At 43.5% G+C, this 14,472-nt stretch overlaps 1 protein-coding gene across 2 annotated transcripts in view; it reads right to left on the bottom strand.

Annotated features, from left to right (window-relative positions):
• The window catches only part of ZFAND3 (zinc finger AN1-type containing 3), a 203,660-nt gene that overhangs the window by 100,891 nt on the left and 88,297 nt on the right, over window positions 1–14,472 (bottom strand). For both annotated transcript variants that reach the window (XM_069768298.1, XM_069768299.1), the window contains exon 2: window positions 14,354–14,394. In XM_069768298.1, coding sequence (XP_069624399.1) covers window positions 14,354–14,394 — 41 coding nt within the window. The remainder of the gene's footprint in view (window positions 1–14,353; window positions 14,395–14,472) is intronic.

Here is a 14,472-nt window from a genome sequence, read left to right as displayed (position 1 = left end):
AAAGGAAGGCTAAGAGGAGACTTAATGTCTACAAATATCTGCAGGGCTGTCACAGTGTAGAGGGATCATCATTATTCTCATTTACACATGGAAACACAAAAGGAGTGGAATGAAACTGAAAGGAAGATGCAGATTAGATATTAGAAGAAACGGACAGTGAGGGTGATCAATGAGTGGAACAGCCGGCCACGAGAGGTGGTGAGTTCTCCTCCAATGGAAGTCTTCAAACAGAGGCTGGACAGACATCTGTCTGAGTTGGTTTAGTGACTCATGTATTGAGCAGAGTGTTGGATACGATGACCCTGGATGTCCTGATGATCCTGGGGGTCTCTTCCAACCTCCAAATCATCAACAAAAAAAGTATTTACAAGGAGAAGAGTACATTTATGGAATGGCCCAGTGAGAGCACTGACCTGAATCCAAGTGAAAACCTGTGAAGGCCTGAAGAAGGCGCTGTACACAGGAGATGCCCCGCAATCTGACATATGCGCAGCGGGCAAAGATTGCCAATTCTAGATGTGCCGCGCTAATAGACCCCCAACCCAAAAAGACCGAATGCTGCCAGAAATTCACAGGGGACTTACAGTATTCGTGTAAGGGTGATAATAAAAAGGTGGAAAAAATTCTGAAATGATTCATCTTGGCGGGACTTTTTTTTTACATGGCAACACCTGGTGTGATATCCAATATCTGTTGAACCACTACTATAATACTGTCCCCTATATACAAGAATATAACTACTATAATACTGTCCCCTATATACAAGAATATAACTACTATAATACTGCCCCTATGTACATGAATATAACTACTATAATACTGCTCCTATGTACAAGAATATAACTACTATAATACTGCCCCTATGTACAAGAATATAACTACTATAATACTGCTCCTATGTACAAGAATATAACTACTATAATACTGCTCCTATGTACATGAATATAACTACTATAATACTGCTCCTATGTACAAGAATATAACTACTATAATACTGCTCCTATATACAAGAATATAACTACTATAATACTGCCCCTATGTACAAGAATATAACTACAATAATACTGCTCCTATATACAAGAATATAACTACTATAATACTGCCCCTATGTACAAGAATATAACTACTATAATACTGCCCCTATGTACAAGAATATAACTACTATAATACTGCTCCTATGTACAAGAATATAACTATTATAATAGTGTCCCCTATGTACATGAATATAACTACTATAATACTGCTCTTATGTACAAGAATATAACTACTATAATACTGCTCCTATATACAAGAATATAACTACTATAATACTGCCCCTATATACAAGAATATAACTACTATAATACTGCTCCTATGTACAAGAATATAACTACTATAATACTGCTCCTATATACAAGAATATAACTACTATAATACTGCCCCTATGTACAAGAATATAACTACTATAATACTGCCCCTATATACAAGAATATAACTACTATAATACTGCCCCTATATACAAGAATATAACTACTATAATACTGCCCCTATGTACAAGAATATAACTATTATAATACTGCTCCTATGTACAAGAATATAACTACTATAATACTGCTCCTATGTACAAGAATGTAACTACTATAATACTGCTCCTATGTACAAGAATATAACTACTATAATACTGCTCCTATGTACAAGAATATAACTACTATAATACTGCTCCTATGTACAAGAATATAACTACTATAATACTGCCCCCTATATACAAGAATATAACTACTATAATACTGCTCCTATGTACAAGAATATAACTACTATAATACTGCTCCTATGTACAAGAATATAACTACTATAATACTGCTCCTATGTACAAGAATATAACTACTATAATACTGCTCCCTATGTACAAGAATATAACTACTATAATACTGCTCCTATGTACAAGAATGTAACTACTATAATACTGCTCCTATGTACAAGAATATAACTACTATAATACTGCTCCTATGTACAAGAATATAACTACTATAATACTGCTCCTATGTACAAGAATATAACTACTATAATACTGCCCCTATATACAAGAATATAACTACTATAATACTGCCCCTATATACAAGAATATAACTACTATAATACTGCTCCTATGTACAAGAATATAACTACTATAATACTGCTCCTATGTACAAGAATATAACTACTATAATACTGCTCCCTATGTACAAGAATATAACTGCTATAATACTGCTCCTATGTACAAGAATGTAACTACTATAATACTGCTCCTATGTACAAGAATATAACTACTATAATACTGCTCCTATGTACAAGAATATAACTACTATAATACTGCTCCTATGTACAAGAATATAACTACTATAATACTGCCCCTATATACAAGAATATAACTACTATAATACTGCTCCTATGTACAAGAATGTAACTACTATAATACTGCTCCTATGTACAAGAATATAACTACTATAATACTGCTCCTATGTACAAGAATATAACTACTATAATACTGCTCCTATGTACAAGAATATAACTACTATAATACTGCCTCTATGTACAAGAATATAACTACTATAATACTGCCCCTATGTACAAGAATATAACTACTATAATACCGCCTTGTAGCTACATTGTTTATGGGGTTTATAGCTGTAATCTGGTTTCTGGTTATACATTTGGTGGTGGTTGCCGTACACCGTCATAGATCTTTCCATGGTTGGTGAGGTGTCACCTTGTTTAGCGGAGTGTTGCGGGACAGGATGGGTTAAAGTCGCTGTTGCCTCTGTTCTCGGGGGCCGGCGGTGGCACTCATAGATGCCATGTTTTATTTAAGACACACTCTCTCAGTAACCACTTGTTCTAATTGGCGAAGCAAAGCCCTGTCCCCAAAGCACACAGCTCATTACATTCAACGTGGATTACGGTGGAAAAAACACCGCGAAACAAACTGCATTGAAATCTACAAATTAAGAGCTCAGGCGTGCGCGACACGGACATGGAATTAGTTTGTAATATGGAGCACAGTCCGCGGGGGAAAAAACCTGGAGCTACCTGAGCGACGTGCAGCGCCAGACTCCAGGAAACTAACGCAATCCAACAATAGAGGGCGAACGTAACGGAAAAACGGGCGAACGAAGGCTCCTCCGACAGCAGAAGCCACGGCAAAGAGATTCATATACAGGAGTGTCACAGGAAGGAGAGCAGCGGGACCGTGCTCCCCAGAGCGGGAAGAGGGCGGACTGCGCAACAACAGTGCTGCAATCCTGCCGAGATGGTCGGTAAGGCTACTTTCACACTAACGTCGGAATCTCCCCGTCGCAATGCGTCGGGCCGAGATTCCGACGCTAGCGTTTGTTGTGCCGCACAACGGAGGCAGCGGATGCATTTCTCCGGCGCATCCGCTGCCCCATTGTGAGGTGCGGGCGGATTTCCGGCCGCGCATGCGCGGTCGGAAAAAGTGGTCCGTCGGCTGCAAAAAAACGTTACATTTAACGTTTTTTGCTCCCGGCGGTCCGCCAAAACACGGCGCAACCGTCCCAAGACGATTGCGACGTGTGTCAATACGTCGCAGTGCGTCGGTAATGTAACTCTATGGGGCAAAAACGCATCCATAAAAACAACTTTGCAGGATGCGTTTTTTCCCCTAAACGACGCATTGCGACGTATTAAAAAAAAAACGCCAGTGTGAAAGTAGCCAGCGCCTCTAGAGCTGCATTCATAATTCAGTTACTCCAAGCGCCTCTAGAGCTGCATTCACTATTCAGTTACTCCAAGCTCCCCTAGAGCTGCATTCATAATTCAGTTACTCCAAGCTCCCATAGAGCTGCATTCACTATTCAGTTACTCCAAGCTCCCCTAGAGCTGCATTCACTATTCAGTTACTCCAAGCTCCCCTAGAGCTGCATTCATAATTCAGTTACTCCAAGCTCCTCTAGAGCTGCATTCACTATTCAGTTACTCCAAGCTCCTCTAGAGCTGCATTCACTATTCAGTTACTCCAAGCTCCTCTAGAGCTGCATTCACTATTCAGTTACTCCAAGCTCCTCTAGAGCTGCATTCACTATTCAGTTACTCCAAGCTCCTCTAGAGCTGCATTCACTATTCAGTTACTCCAAGCTCCTCTAGAGCTGCATTCATAATTCAGTTACTCCAAGCTCCTATAGAGCTGCATTCACTATTCAGTTACTCCAAGCTCCTCTAGAGCTGCATTCACTATTCAGTTACTCCAAGCTCCTCTAGAGCTGCATTCACTATTCAGTTACTCCAAGCTCCTCTAGAGCTGCATTCACTATTCAGTTACTCCAAGCGCCTCTAGAGCTGCATTCACAATTCAGTTACTCCAAGCTCCTCTAGAGCTGCATTCACTATTCAGTTACTCCAAGCTCCTCTAGAGCTGCATTCACTATTCAGTTACTCCAAGCTCCTGTAAAGCTGCATTCACTATTCAGTTATTCCAAGCTCCTCTAGAGCTGCATTCACTATTCAAGTTATTCCAAGCTCCTCTAGAGCTGCATTCATAATTCAAGTTACTCCAAGCTCCTCTAGAGCTGCATTCACTATTCAGTTACTCCAAGCTCCCCTAGAGCTGCATTCATAATTCAGTTACTCCAAGCTCCTCTAGAGCTGCATTCACTATTCAGTTACTCCAAGCTCCTCTAGAGCTGCATTCACTATTCAGTTACTCCAAGCTCCTCTAGAGCTGCATTCACTATTCAGTTACTCCAAGCTCCTCTAGAGCTGCATTCACTATTCAGTTACTCCAAGCTCCTCTAGAGCTGCATTCATAATTCAGTTACTCCAAGCTCCTCTAGAGCTGCATTCACTATTCAGTTACTCCAAGCTCCTCTAGAGCTGCATTCACTATTCAGTTACTCCAAGCTCCTCTAAAGCTGCATTCACTATTCAGTTACTCCAAGCTCCTCTAGAGCTGCATTCACTATTCAGTTACTCCAAGCTCCTCTAGAGCTGCATTCATAATTCAGTTACTCCAAGCTCCTCTAGAGCTGCATTCACTATTCAGTTACTCCAAGCTCCTCTAGAGCTGCATTCACTATTCAGTTACTCCAAGCTCCTCTAGAGCTGCATTCATAATTCAGTTACTCCAAGCTCCTCTAGAGCTGCATTCACTATTCAGTTACTCCAAGCTCCTCTAGAGCTGCATTCACTATTCAGTTACTCCAAGCTCCTCTAGAGCTGCATTCATAATTCAGTTACTCCAAGCTCCTCTAGAGCTGCATTCACTATTCAGTTACTCCAAGCTCCTCTAGAGCTGCATTCACTATTCAGTTACTCCAAGCTCCTCTAAAGCTGCATTCACTATTCAGTTACTCCAAGCTCCTCTAGAGCTGCATTCACTATTCAGTTACTCCAAGCTCCTCTAGAGCTGCATTCATAATTCAGTTACTCCAAGCTCCTCTAGAGCTGCATTCACTATTCAGTTACTCCAAGCTCCTCTAAAGCTGCATTCACTATTCAGTTACTCCAAGCTCCTCTAGAGCTGCATTCATAATTCAGTTACTCCAAGCTTCTCTAGAGCTGCATTCACTATTCAGTTACTCCAAGCGCCTCTAGAGCTGCATTCACAATTCAGTTACTCCAAGCTCCTCTAGAGCTGCATTCACTATTCAGTTACTCCAAGCTCCTCTAGAGCTGCATTCACTATTCAGTTACTCCAAGCGCCTCTAGAGCTGCATTCACAATTCAGTTACTCCAAGCTCCTCTAGAGCTGCATTCACAATTCAGTTACTCCAAGCTCCTCTAGAGCTGCATTCACTATTCAGTTACTCCAAGCTCCTCTAGAGCTGCATTCACTATTCAGTTACTCCAAGCTCCTGTAAAGCTGCATTCACTATTCAGTTACTCCAAGCTCCTCTAGAGCTGCATTCACAATTCAGTTACTCCAAGCTCCTGTAAAGCTGCATTCACTATTCAGTTACTCCAAGCGCCTCTAGAGCTGCATTCACAATTCAGTTACTCCAAGCTCCTCTAGAGCTGCATTCACAATTCAGTTACTCCAAGCTCCTCCAGAGCTGCATTCACAATTCAGTTACTCCAAGCTCCTCCAGAGCTGCTTTTCCTTTTCCTGGTTGTATACTTAGAGCATTTTCTGCAGTCTCAATTTACACACCAGAATCTGCAGCTTAAAAGCGATGTGTGAACATTTCCTTTATACCCCAGTCACTCCTAGAGCTGCGTTCCCTCATCCCACATGTCAATAATATGCAGAGCTGTAGTTACAGATCTAATACTCTAATCACACGTAGAGCTGCATTTCTTATACTCTGATTTTATTGAGGGCTCTACACACAACAATTCTACTCTAGTCACAGATAAAGCTGATCTTGCATGTCTGCTGACTGCAATTCAGAATTAAGGTTGATCTATTAGATCTGATAGATGCAGGACAAACTGCACCGAGGAGCCTAACACGAAACCAGCAGAATAGAGGAGGTCACAGCAGAAATCATCATCGCTGCTCTGGATGTGACTAGAGGAAGACCACATGTAACACTGGGCAAGAAAAACATGTACAAAATGCAGTGCTGTATTATCACAGACTGAAACACAGGGGGCTACCTATACACAAGGTAACGCAGAAGTGGAGCTTCTAGACAGCAAACTTCACAAGTATCAGTAATTAACATGCAGCGATGTCAGAGAAAACCTATCAGCAGAATAACACGGAATTAATCTGTGTAATTTACACCTATGAGCAGTGATAACCGAGGATGATTGTAACTACATCACATTACCCAGCACAGATCCAGAGCTGCACTCACTATTCTGCTGGTGCAGTCACTGTGTACATACATTACTGATCCAGAGTTATATCCTGTATTATACTCCAGAGCTGCACTCACTATTCTGCTGGTGCAGTCACTGTGTACATACATTACATTACTGATCCTGAGTTACATCCTGTATTATACTCCAGAGCTGCACTCACTATTCTGCTGGTGCAATCAATGTGTACATACATTACATTACTGATCCTGAGTTACATCCTGTATTATACTCCAGAGCTGTACTCACTATTCTGCTGGTGCAGTCACTGTGTACATACATTACATTACTGATCCTGAGTTACATCCTGTATTATACTCCAGAGCTGTACTCACTATTCTGCTGGTGCAGTCACTGTGTACATACATTACATTACTGATCCTGAGTTACATCCTGTATTATACTCCAGAGCTGCACTCACTATTCTGCTGGTGCAGTCACTGTGTACATACATTACATTACTGATCCTGAGTTACCTCCTGTATTATACCCCAGAGCTGCACTCACTATTCTGCTGGTGCAGTCACTGTGTACATACATTACTGATCCTGAGTTACATCCTGTATTATACCCCAGAGATGCGCTCACTATTCTGCTGGTGCAGTCACTGTGTACATACAGTACATTACTGATCCTGAGTTACCTCCTGTATTATACTCCAGAGCTGCACTCACTATTCAGCTGGTGTAGTCACTGTGTACATACATTACATTACTGATCCTGAGTTACATCCTGTATTATACTCCAGAGCTGCACTCACTATTCTGCTGGTGGAGTCACTGTGTACATACATTACATTACTGATCCTGAGTTACCTCCTGTATTATACCCCAGAGCTGCACTCACTATTCTGCTGGTGCAGTCTGTTATGGACCTGGTGGTTAGGAGCACCCGGAACGACCTGATAGTTAAAACTCACACAGGACAAGCTCTGGGAAGTGGGAGCTCTGCTGACCGCAACCCCTAATCCTGTCACACACACTAGAAATAGCCGTGGAGCGTACCTAACGCTGCCTAGACGCCTCAGCACAGCCTAAGAGCTAACTAGCCCTAGAGATAGAAAATAAAGCCTACCTTGCCTCAGAGAAATTCCCCAAAGGAAAAGGCAGCCCCCCACATATATTGACTGTGAGTTAAGATGAAAGTCACAAACACAGAAATGAAACAGGTTTCAGCAGAGGGAGGCCAGACTTACTAAACAGACTGAGGATAGGAAAGGTATCTTTGCGATCAGCACAAAAAACTACAAAAAGACCACGCAGTGTGCGCAAAAAGACCTCCGCACCGACTCACGGTGCGGAGGTGCCACTCTGCATCCCAGAGCTTCCAGCAAGCAAGACAAAATCATGATAGCAAGCTGGACAAGAAAACAATGAACAAATAATTAACTAGCAGGGACTTAGCTTCTGCTGGAGTAGACAGGTCACCAGAAAGATCCAAGAGCGAACTGAACCAGTACAAGAACATTGACAGCTGGCATGGAGTAACGATGTGAGTGGAGTTAAATAGAGCAGCCAACCAAAGGATAAACCACGTCACCTGTGTAAGGAGCCGCAGAACCAGCAGCTCCACTCACAGCCACCAGAGGGAGTCCATGGACAGAGCTCGCCGAAGTACCATTCACGACCACAGGAGGGAGTTCGATAACAGAATTCACAACAGCAGTCACTGTGTACATACATTACATTACTGATCCTGAGTTACCTCCAGTACTATACTCCAGAGCTGCACTCACTATTCTGCTGGTACATACAGTACTGATGCTGAGTTGGGGCTTTCTCCTTACTAAGCTGTCCGCAGAGCAGAGTCCTCAGTGTGGGGCGGACATCTCCCTCACGTCTATCTGCGCTGACACATTGTGACAACCATAATAATCATAGCTGAATTAGGCATGTGGTCAATGAGATGAACAGTCCAGCATGAGCCATGTGCACCGGCCGCTGCCTTGTTCTGTTGCGTTTGTGGAGGAGGATTCTGCGCTTTATAAGAATCACGTACAGATCGCTGATTGCCTGGAACAAAAGAGCAGCCCGAAGATGGAGACATCACTCCTGTCCTGGAGAAAACCTCTACCAGACAAGCAGCGAACGAGCGCCTGAAATAAATGCAGATTTTGGAAAATGGATATGATGGCGGCTTCTGTGCATCTTCTTCCATCCGCTGACTTCTTGTACATGGCTCCCATCATGTATGCATCGACATACAACCTTCCAAGAGTATCCTGCAGGTGGTTTACCGGGAGAGGTATCTGGCGTGGATGGAGTGGACTGGGAGAGATACCGGGAGGTCACGGTGTGGACTGGGGGAGGTACCAGGTGTGGATGGAGTGGACAGAGAGAGATATCGGGAGGTCACGGTGTGGAATGGGAGAGGTACCAGGTGTGGACGGAGTGGACTGGGAGAGATACCGGGAGGGCATGGCGTGGACTGGGAGAGGTACCAGGTGTGGATGGAGTGGACTGGGAGAGTTTCCGGGAAGGCACGGCGTAGACTGGGCGAGGTACTAGGTGTGGACGGAGTGGACTGGGGGAGATATTGGGAGAGCACGGAGTGGACTGGGAGAGGTACCAGGCGTGGATGGAGTGGACTGGGAGGACACGGTGTGGACTGGGAGAGGTACCAGGCGTGGATGGAGTGGACTGGGAGAGTTTCCAGGAAGGCACGGCGTGGACTTGGAGAGGTACCAGGTGTGGACAGAGTGGACTGAGGGAGATATCGGGAGGGCACAGAGTGGACTGAAGAGAGGTACTAGGCGTGGATGGAGTGGACTGGGAGAGCTACTGGGAGGGCACGGTGTGGACTGGGAGAGGTACTGGGAGGGCACGGGGTGGACTGGGAGAGGTACTAGGTGTGGACGGAGTGGACTGGGAGAGATACCGGGAGGACAGTGTGTGGACTGGGAGAGGTACTAGGTGTGGACGGAGTGGACTGGGAGAGATACTGGGAGGGCACGGTCCTTTACTGGGAGATATCAGGGGAGGGGAGGCGCACGGTAAAAACTAGGTGTATTGGGAAGGTAAAGCCAGAGCCAGGAAGCTGTAATGGGAAGCCAGAGCAGTGGCAGAGTACAGCGAGAGGGGTAGTAGGAGAGTGCAGAGAGGCTTGTGGGGTGCACTGGGCAGAAGAATACGTCACACCTAGCACCGCTGCCGCTCCTATACACCCTGCACAACACACTTCATAGATTTCATGTCCTGCTTTGCACATTTGTTCCCTAAACACAACATGCATCATTAAGGGGTAACATAGTAACATAGTAACATAGTTAGTAAGGCCGAAAAAAGACATTTGTCCATCCAGTTCAGCCTATATTCCATCATAATAAATCCCCAGATCTACGTCCTTCTACAGAACCTAATAATTGTATGATACAATATTGTTCTGCTCCAGGAAGACATCCAGGCCTCTCTTGAACCCCTCGACTGAGTTCGCCATCACCACCTCCTCAGGCAAGCAATTCCAGATTCTCACTGCCCTAACAGTAAAAAATCCTCTTCTATGTTGGTGGAAAAACCTTCTCTCCTCCAGACGCAAAGAATGCCCCCTTGTGCCCGTCACCTTCCTTGGTATAAACAGATCCTCAGCGAGATATTTGTATTGTCCCCTTATATACTTATACATGGTTATTAGATCGCCCCTCAGTCGTCTTTTTTCTAGACTAAATAATCCTAATTTCGCTAATCTATCTGGGTATTGTAGTTCTCCCATCCCCTTTATTAATTTTGTTGCCCTCCTTTGTACTCTCTCTAGTTCCATTATATCCTTCCTGAGCACCGGTGCCCAAAACTGGACACAGTACTCCATGTGCGGTCTAACTAGGGATTTGTACAGAGGCAGTATAATGCTCTCATCATGTGTATCCAGGCCTCTTTTAATGCACCCCATGATCCTGTTTGCCTTGGCAGCTGCTGCCTGGCACTGGCTGCTCCAGGTAAGTTTATCATTAACTAGGATCCCCAAGTCCTTCTCCCTGTCAGATTTACCCAGTGGTTTCCCGTTCAGTGTGTAATGGTGATATTGATTCCCTCTTCCCATGTGTATAACCTTACATTTATCATTGTTAAACCTCATCTGCCACCTTTCAGCCCAAGTTTCCAACTTATCCAGATCCATCTGTAGCAGAATACTATCTTCTCTTTTATTAACTGCTTTACATAGTTTTGTATCATCTGCAAATATCGATATTTTACTGTGTAAACCTTCTACCAGATCATTAATGAATATGTTGAAGAGAACAGGTCCCAATACTGACCCCTGCGGTCCCCACTGGTCACAGCGACCCAGTTAGAGACTATACCATTTATAACCACCCTCTGCTTTCTATCACTAAGCCAGTTACTAACCCATTTACACACATTTTCCCCCAGACCAAGCATTCTCATTTTGTGTACCAACCTCTTGTGCGGCACGGTATCAAACGCTTTGGAAAAATCGAGATATACCACGTCCAATGACTCACCGTGGTCCAGCCTATAGCTTACCTCTTCATAAAAACTGATTAGATTGGTTTGACAGGAGCGATTTCTCATAAACCCATGCTGATATGGAGTTAAACAGTTATTCTCATTAAGATAATCCAGAATAACATCCCTCAGAAACCCTTCAAATATTTTACCAACAATAGAGGTTAGACTTACTGGCCTATAATTTCCAGGGTCACTTTTAGAGCCCTTTTTGAATATTGGCACCACATTTGCTATGCGCCAGTCCTGGGGAACAGACCCTGTCGCTATAGAGTCCCTAAAAATAAGAAATAATGGTTTATCTATTACATTACTTAGTTCTCTTAGTACTCGTGGGTGTATGCCATCCGGACCCGGAGATTTATCTATTTTAATCTTATTTAGCCGGTTTCGCACCTCTTCTTGGGTTAGATTGGTGACTCTTAATATAGGGTTTTCATTGTTTCTTGGGATTTCACCTAGCATTTCATTTTCCACCGTGAATACCGTGGAGAAGAAGGTGTTTAATATGTTAGCTTTTTCCTCGTCATCTACAACCATTCTTTCCTCACTATTTTTTAAGGGGCCTACATTTTCAGTTTTTATTCTTTTACTATTGATATAGTTGAAGAACAGTTTGGGATTAGTTTTACTCTCCTTAGCAATGTGCTTCTCTGTTTCCTTTTTGGCAGCTTTAATTAGTTTTTTAGATAAAGTATTTTTCTCCCTATAGTTTTTTAGAGCTTCAATGGTGCCATCCTGCTTTAGTAGTGCAAATGCTTTCTTTTTACTGTTAATTGCCTGTCTTACTTCTTTGTTTAGCCACATTGGGTTTTTCCTATTTCTAGTCCTTTTATTCCCACAAGGTATAAACCGCTTACACTGCCTATTTAGGATGTTCTTAAACATTTCCCATTTATTATCTGTATTCTCATTTCTGAGGATATTGTCCCAGTCTACCAGATTAAGGGCATCTCTAAGCTGTTCAAACTTTGCCTTCCTAAAGTTCAATGTTTTTGTGACTCCCTGACAAGTCCCCCTAGTGAAAGACAGGTGAAACTGCACAATATTGTGGTCGCTATTTCCTAGATGCCCGACCACCTGCAGATTTGTTATTCTGTCAGGTCTATTAGATAGTATTAGGTCTAAAAGTGCTGCTCCTCTGGTTGGATTCTGCACCAATTGTGAAAGACTAATCAGGTTGTCATACAGTAAAACCCATAAAGACATTTCCAGAGAAGGGACAGATCACCCTCACATTGATCAGATGGGATCAATTAAATCTGTGCAAGTGAGAAAGAGCCGACACTTCAACATCCATTGACGTAGGACCTCCTGCCATGAACAAGTATTTACGACATGGGATCTGTTGAGAGGCAGCCACCAAGAACCGAGAAGTATAATTCCCGAGGCCACAGCTTACTGTGTTCAAAAGAATCTCAGACTCTCTGGAGCCAGTGGTCAGTGATGAATATTGGGGTTTGCATTGATCTGATATTTATGGGAGATTTTTAGCGTCGCAGCAAAGGGACGAACATAACACATTCACTGACATCACTCTAAGGTCGGCCGAACACCTCCAACTTAATATCAGATGGATGATGCTATCCATGCCATGCTTCATTTCCATAGAAAGGTAAATTCTTGAAAGGAAACCTGACAACAATATCTACCACCTGGGACCTCCGGGGGCGAAGATATCCTGAAACTTGGAGATCTTATAACCTTCTCAAAGTCCTACTAGCGCATCCCACAACAGTCTCCATATGAGTTCACGAAAGGGAAGTATGTGGGCGTACGCTTGATCTAATAAAAAGCAGAGTTTGGGTTTTTGTATTTCTCAGTTCTGGAAGACCCAGTACGCTGTGGTTCTGTCTCTTGCTCTAAGGAGTTGTTCTAAGGAGCGGATCCCTCCGCTAAGCTCTGAGCTTAGATTTTATCTCATGCGATTCTTTATACCGTATTGTTTTTTTCCTATTTTGTAACATCTTTGTATGTTTTTCTTTTTCTTATGAACACTGACTACCTTTCAGTTAAATTACATAAAATGTCATAGCGAGGTTCTTTTTGTTCTGTACACCGCACCCCTCAAGTCATACGCAACCTGTAATGGGTGTCCAATCGGCCGGTATAAACTACTGTTGCGGTCAGCTAGCTCCTTTTGTTGTTGTAGAGCTGGCAGTGATTGTATGGGGTATATTACATATTCCATACATTCGCATCGGAGGTGTATATACACCACACGGTCACTGTGAGTTCCCCAATAACCGATCTAGCAGTGGACGCAGCCGCGGCCTCGTCCATCACTCGTCAGTCAACTGCATAATTGTCCTGACGACTGGAGTCAGCGGCGTTGCATCCCCTGTCAAATTGCAATATGTAGCGGCATATACACCTACTAATATTAATATTTATTGGCACACTGACAAGCCAAAAAACATACATTTAAAATCGTAATTGAAATAAGACAAAAAGCTGAAAATAAAGCTTCAGTCTCCCACACCTGTCACAATGATAAAGAATGACCAGCCAGGAACAGGACTATGCTCGGCAGTGTGATAAATGCTGGAGACGCACATCACGCCCAGGTGACACGATAATGGAGCACTGTACACATATATAAAGCTGCGAACACCACACAGAAGGGCTCAAAATCATTAACATCATATTATCGGAACAGTAAAAGGTGAGAGCGGTCAAGTGGGAAATATGGTGGCAGCGTATGAAGAGATAAAGTACACAGATGGGGGTACAGACCTCACGCGTATCGCCACAAACTGTGGCTTCATCAGGGGCAAACGTGCTCTTGGTTGTGCATCCCTGTTAGTCTCTACATATTGTACTACTTTTGGTGTGATCAGAGTTGATCCCTTACATTGTGTGCTGCCCCGCTTGTTGTTTAGTCCCACGACATACTGGTGGCGGCGGTGGGATCTGCGCGACTCCCCCCGATGTTATCCACGACACAGGTTATCACTCATCTACAGGAGCAGCCCAGACGCTGCCCCCCATTACCATACCATGGTGGTATATAGTGCTGTATACCCCTCGCTCATCAGTATAATACACAACATACAAGGCAGGGTGTAGTGCGGTGTAGTTTCGGGGTGCAGTGGCGGTGCACAGGTACTCACCTGCAAAACATTTTGAACAGAGGTTCATCGTCTTACTGGACCTGGAAGAAAAGAAAAGATCACGGTTACATCTCTGCATGCACGGGTATAGATCTGCCGCACTGTAGGAGAGGTAGTGA

Source organism: Ranitomeya imitator, chromosome 5, assembly GCF_032444005.1.
Source record: "Ranitomeya imitator isolate aRanImi1 chromosome 5, aRanImi1.pri, whole genome shotgun sequence".
NCBI classification, from domain to species: domain Eukaryota; kingdom Metazoa; phylum Chordata; class Amphibia; order Anura; family Dendrobatidae; genus Ranitomeya; species Ranitomeya imitator.
Note: the sequence above shows the minus strand (reverse complement) of the source record. Positions and strands in the feature narration are given on the sequence as shown.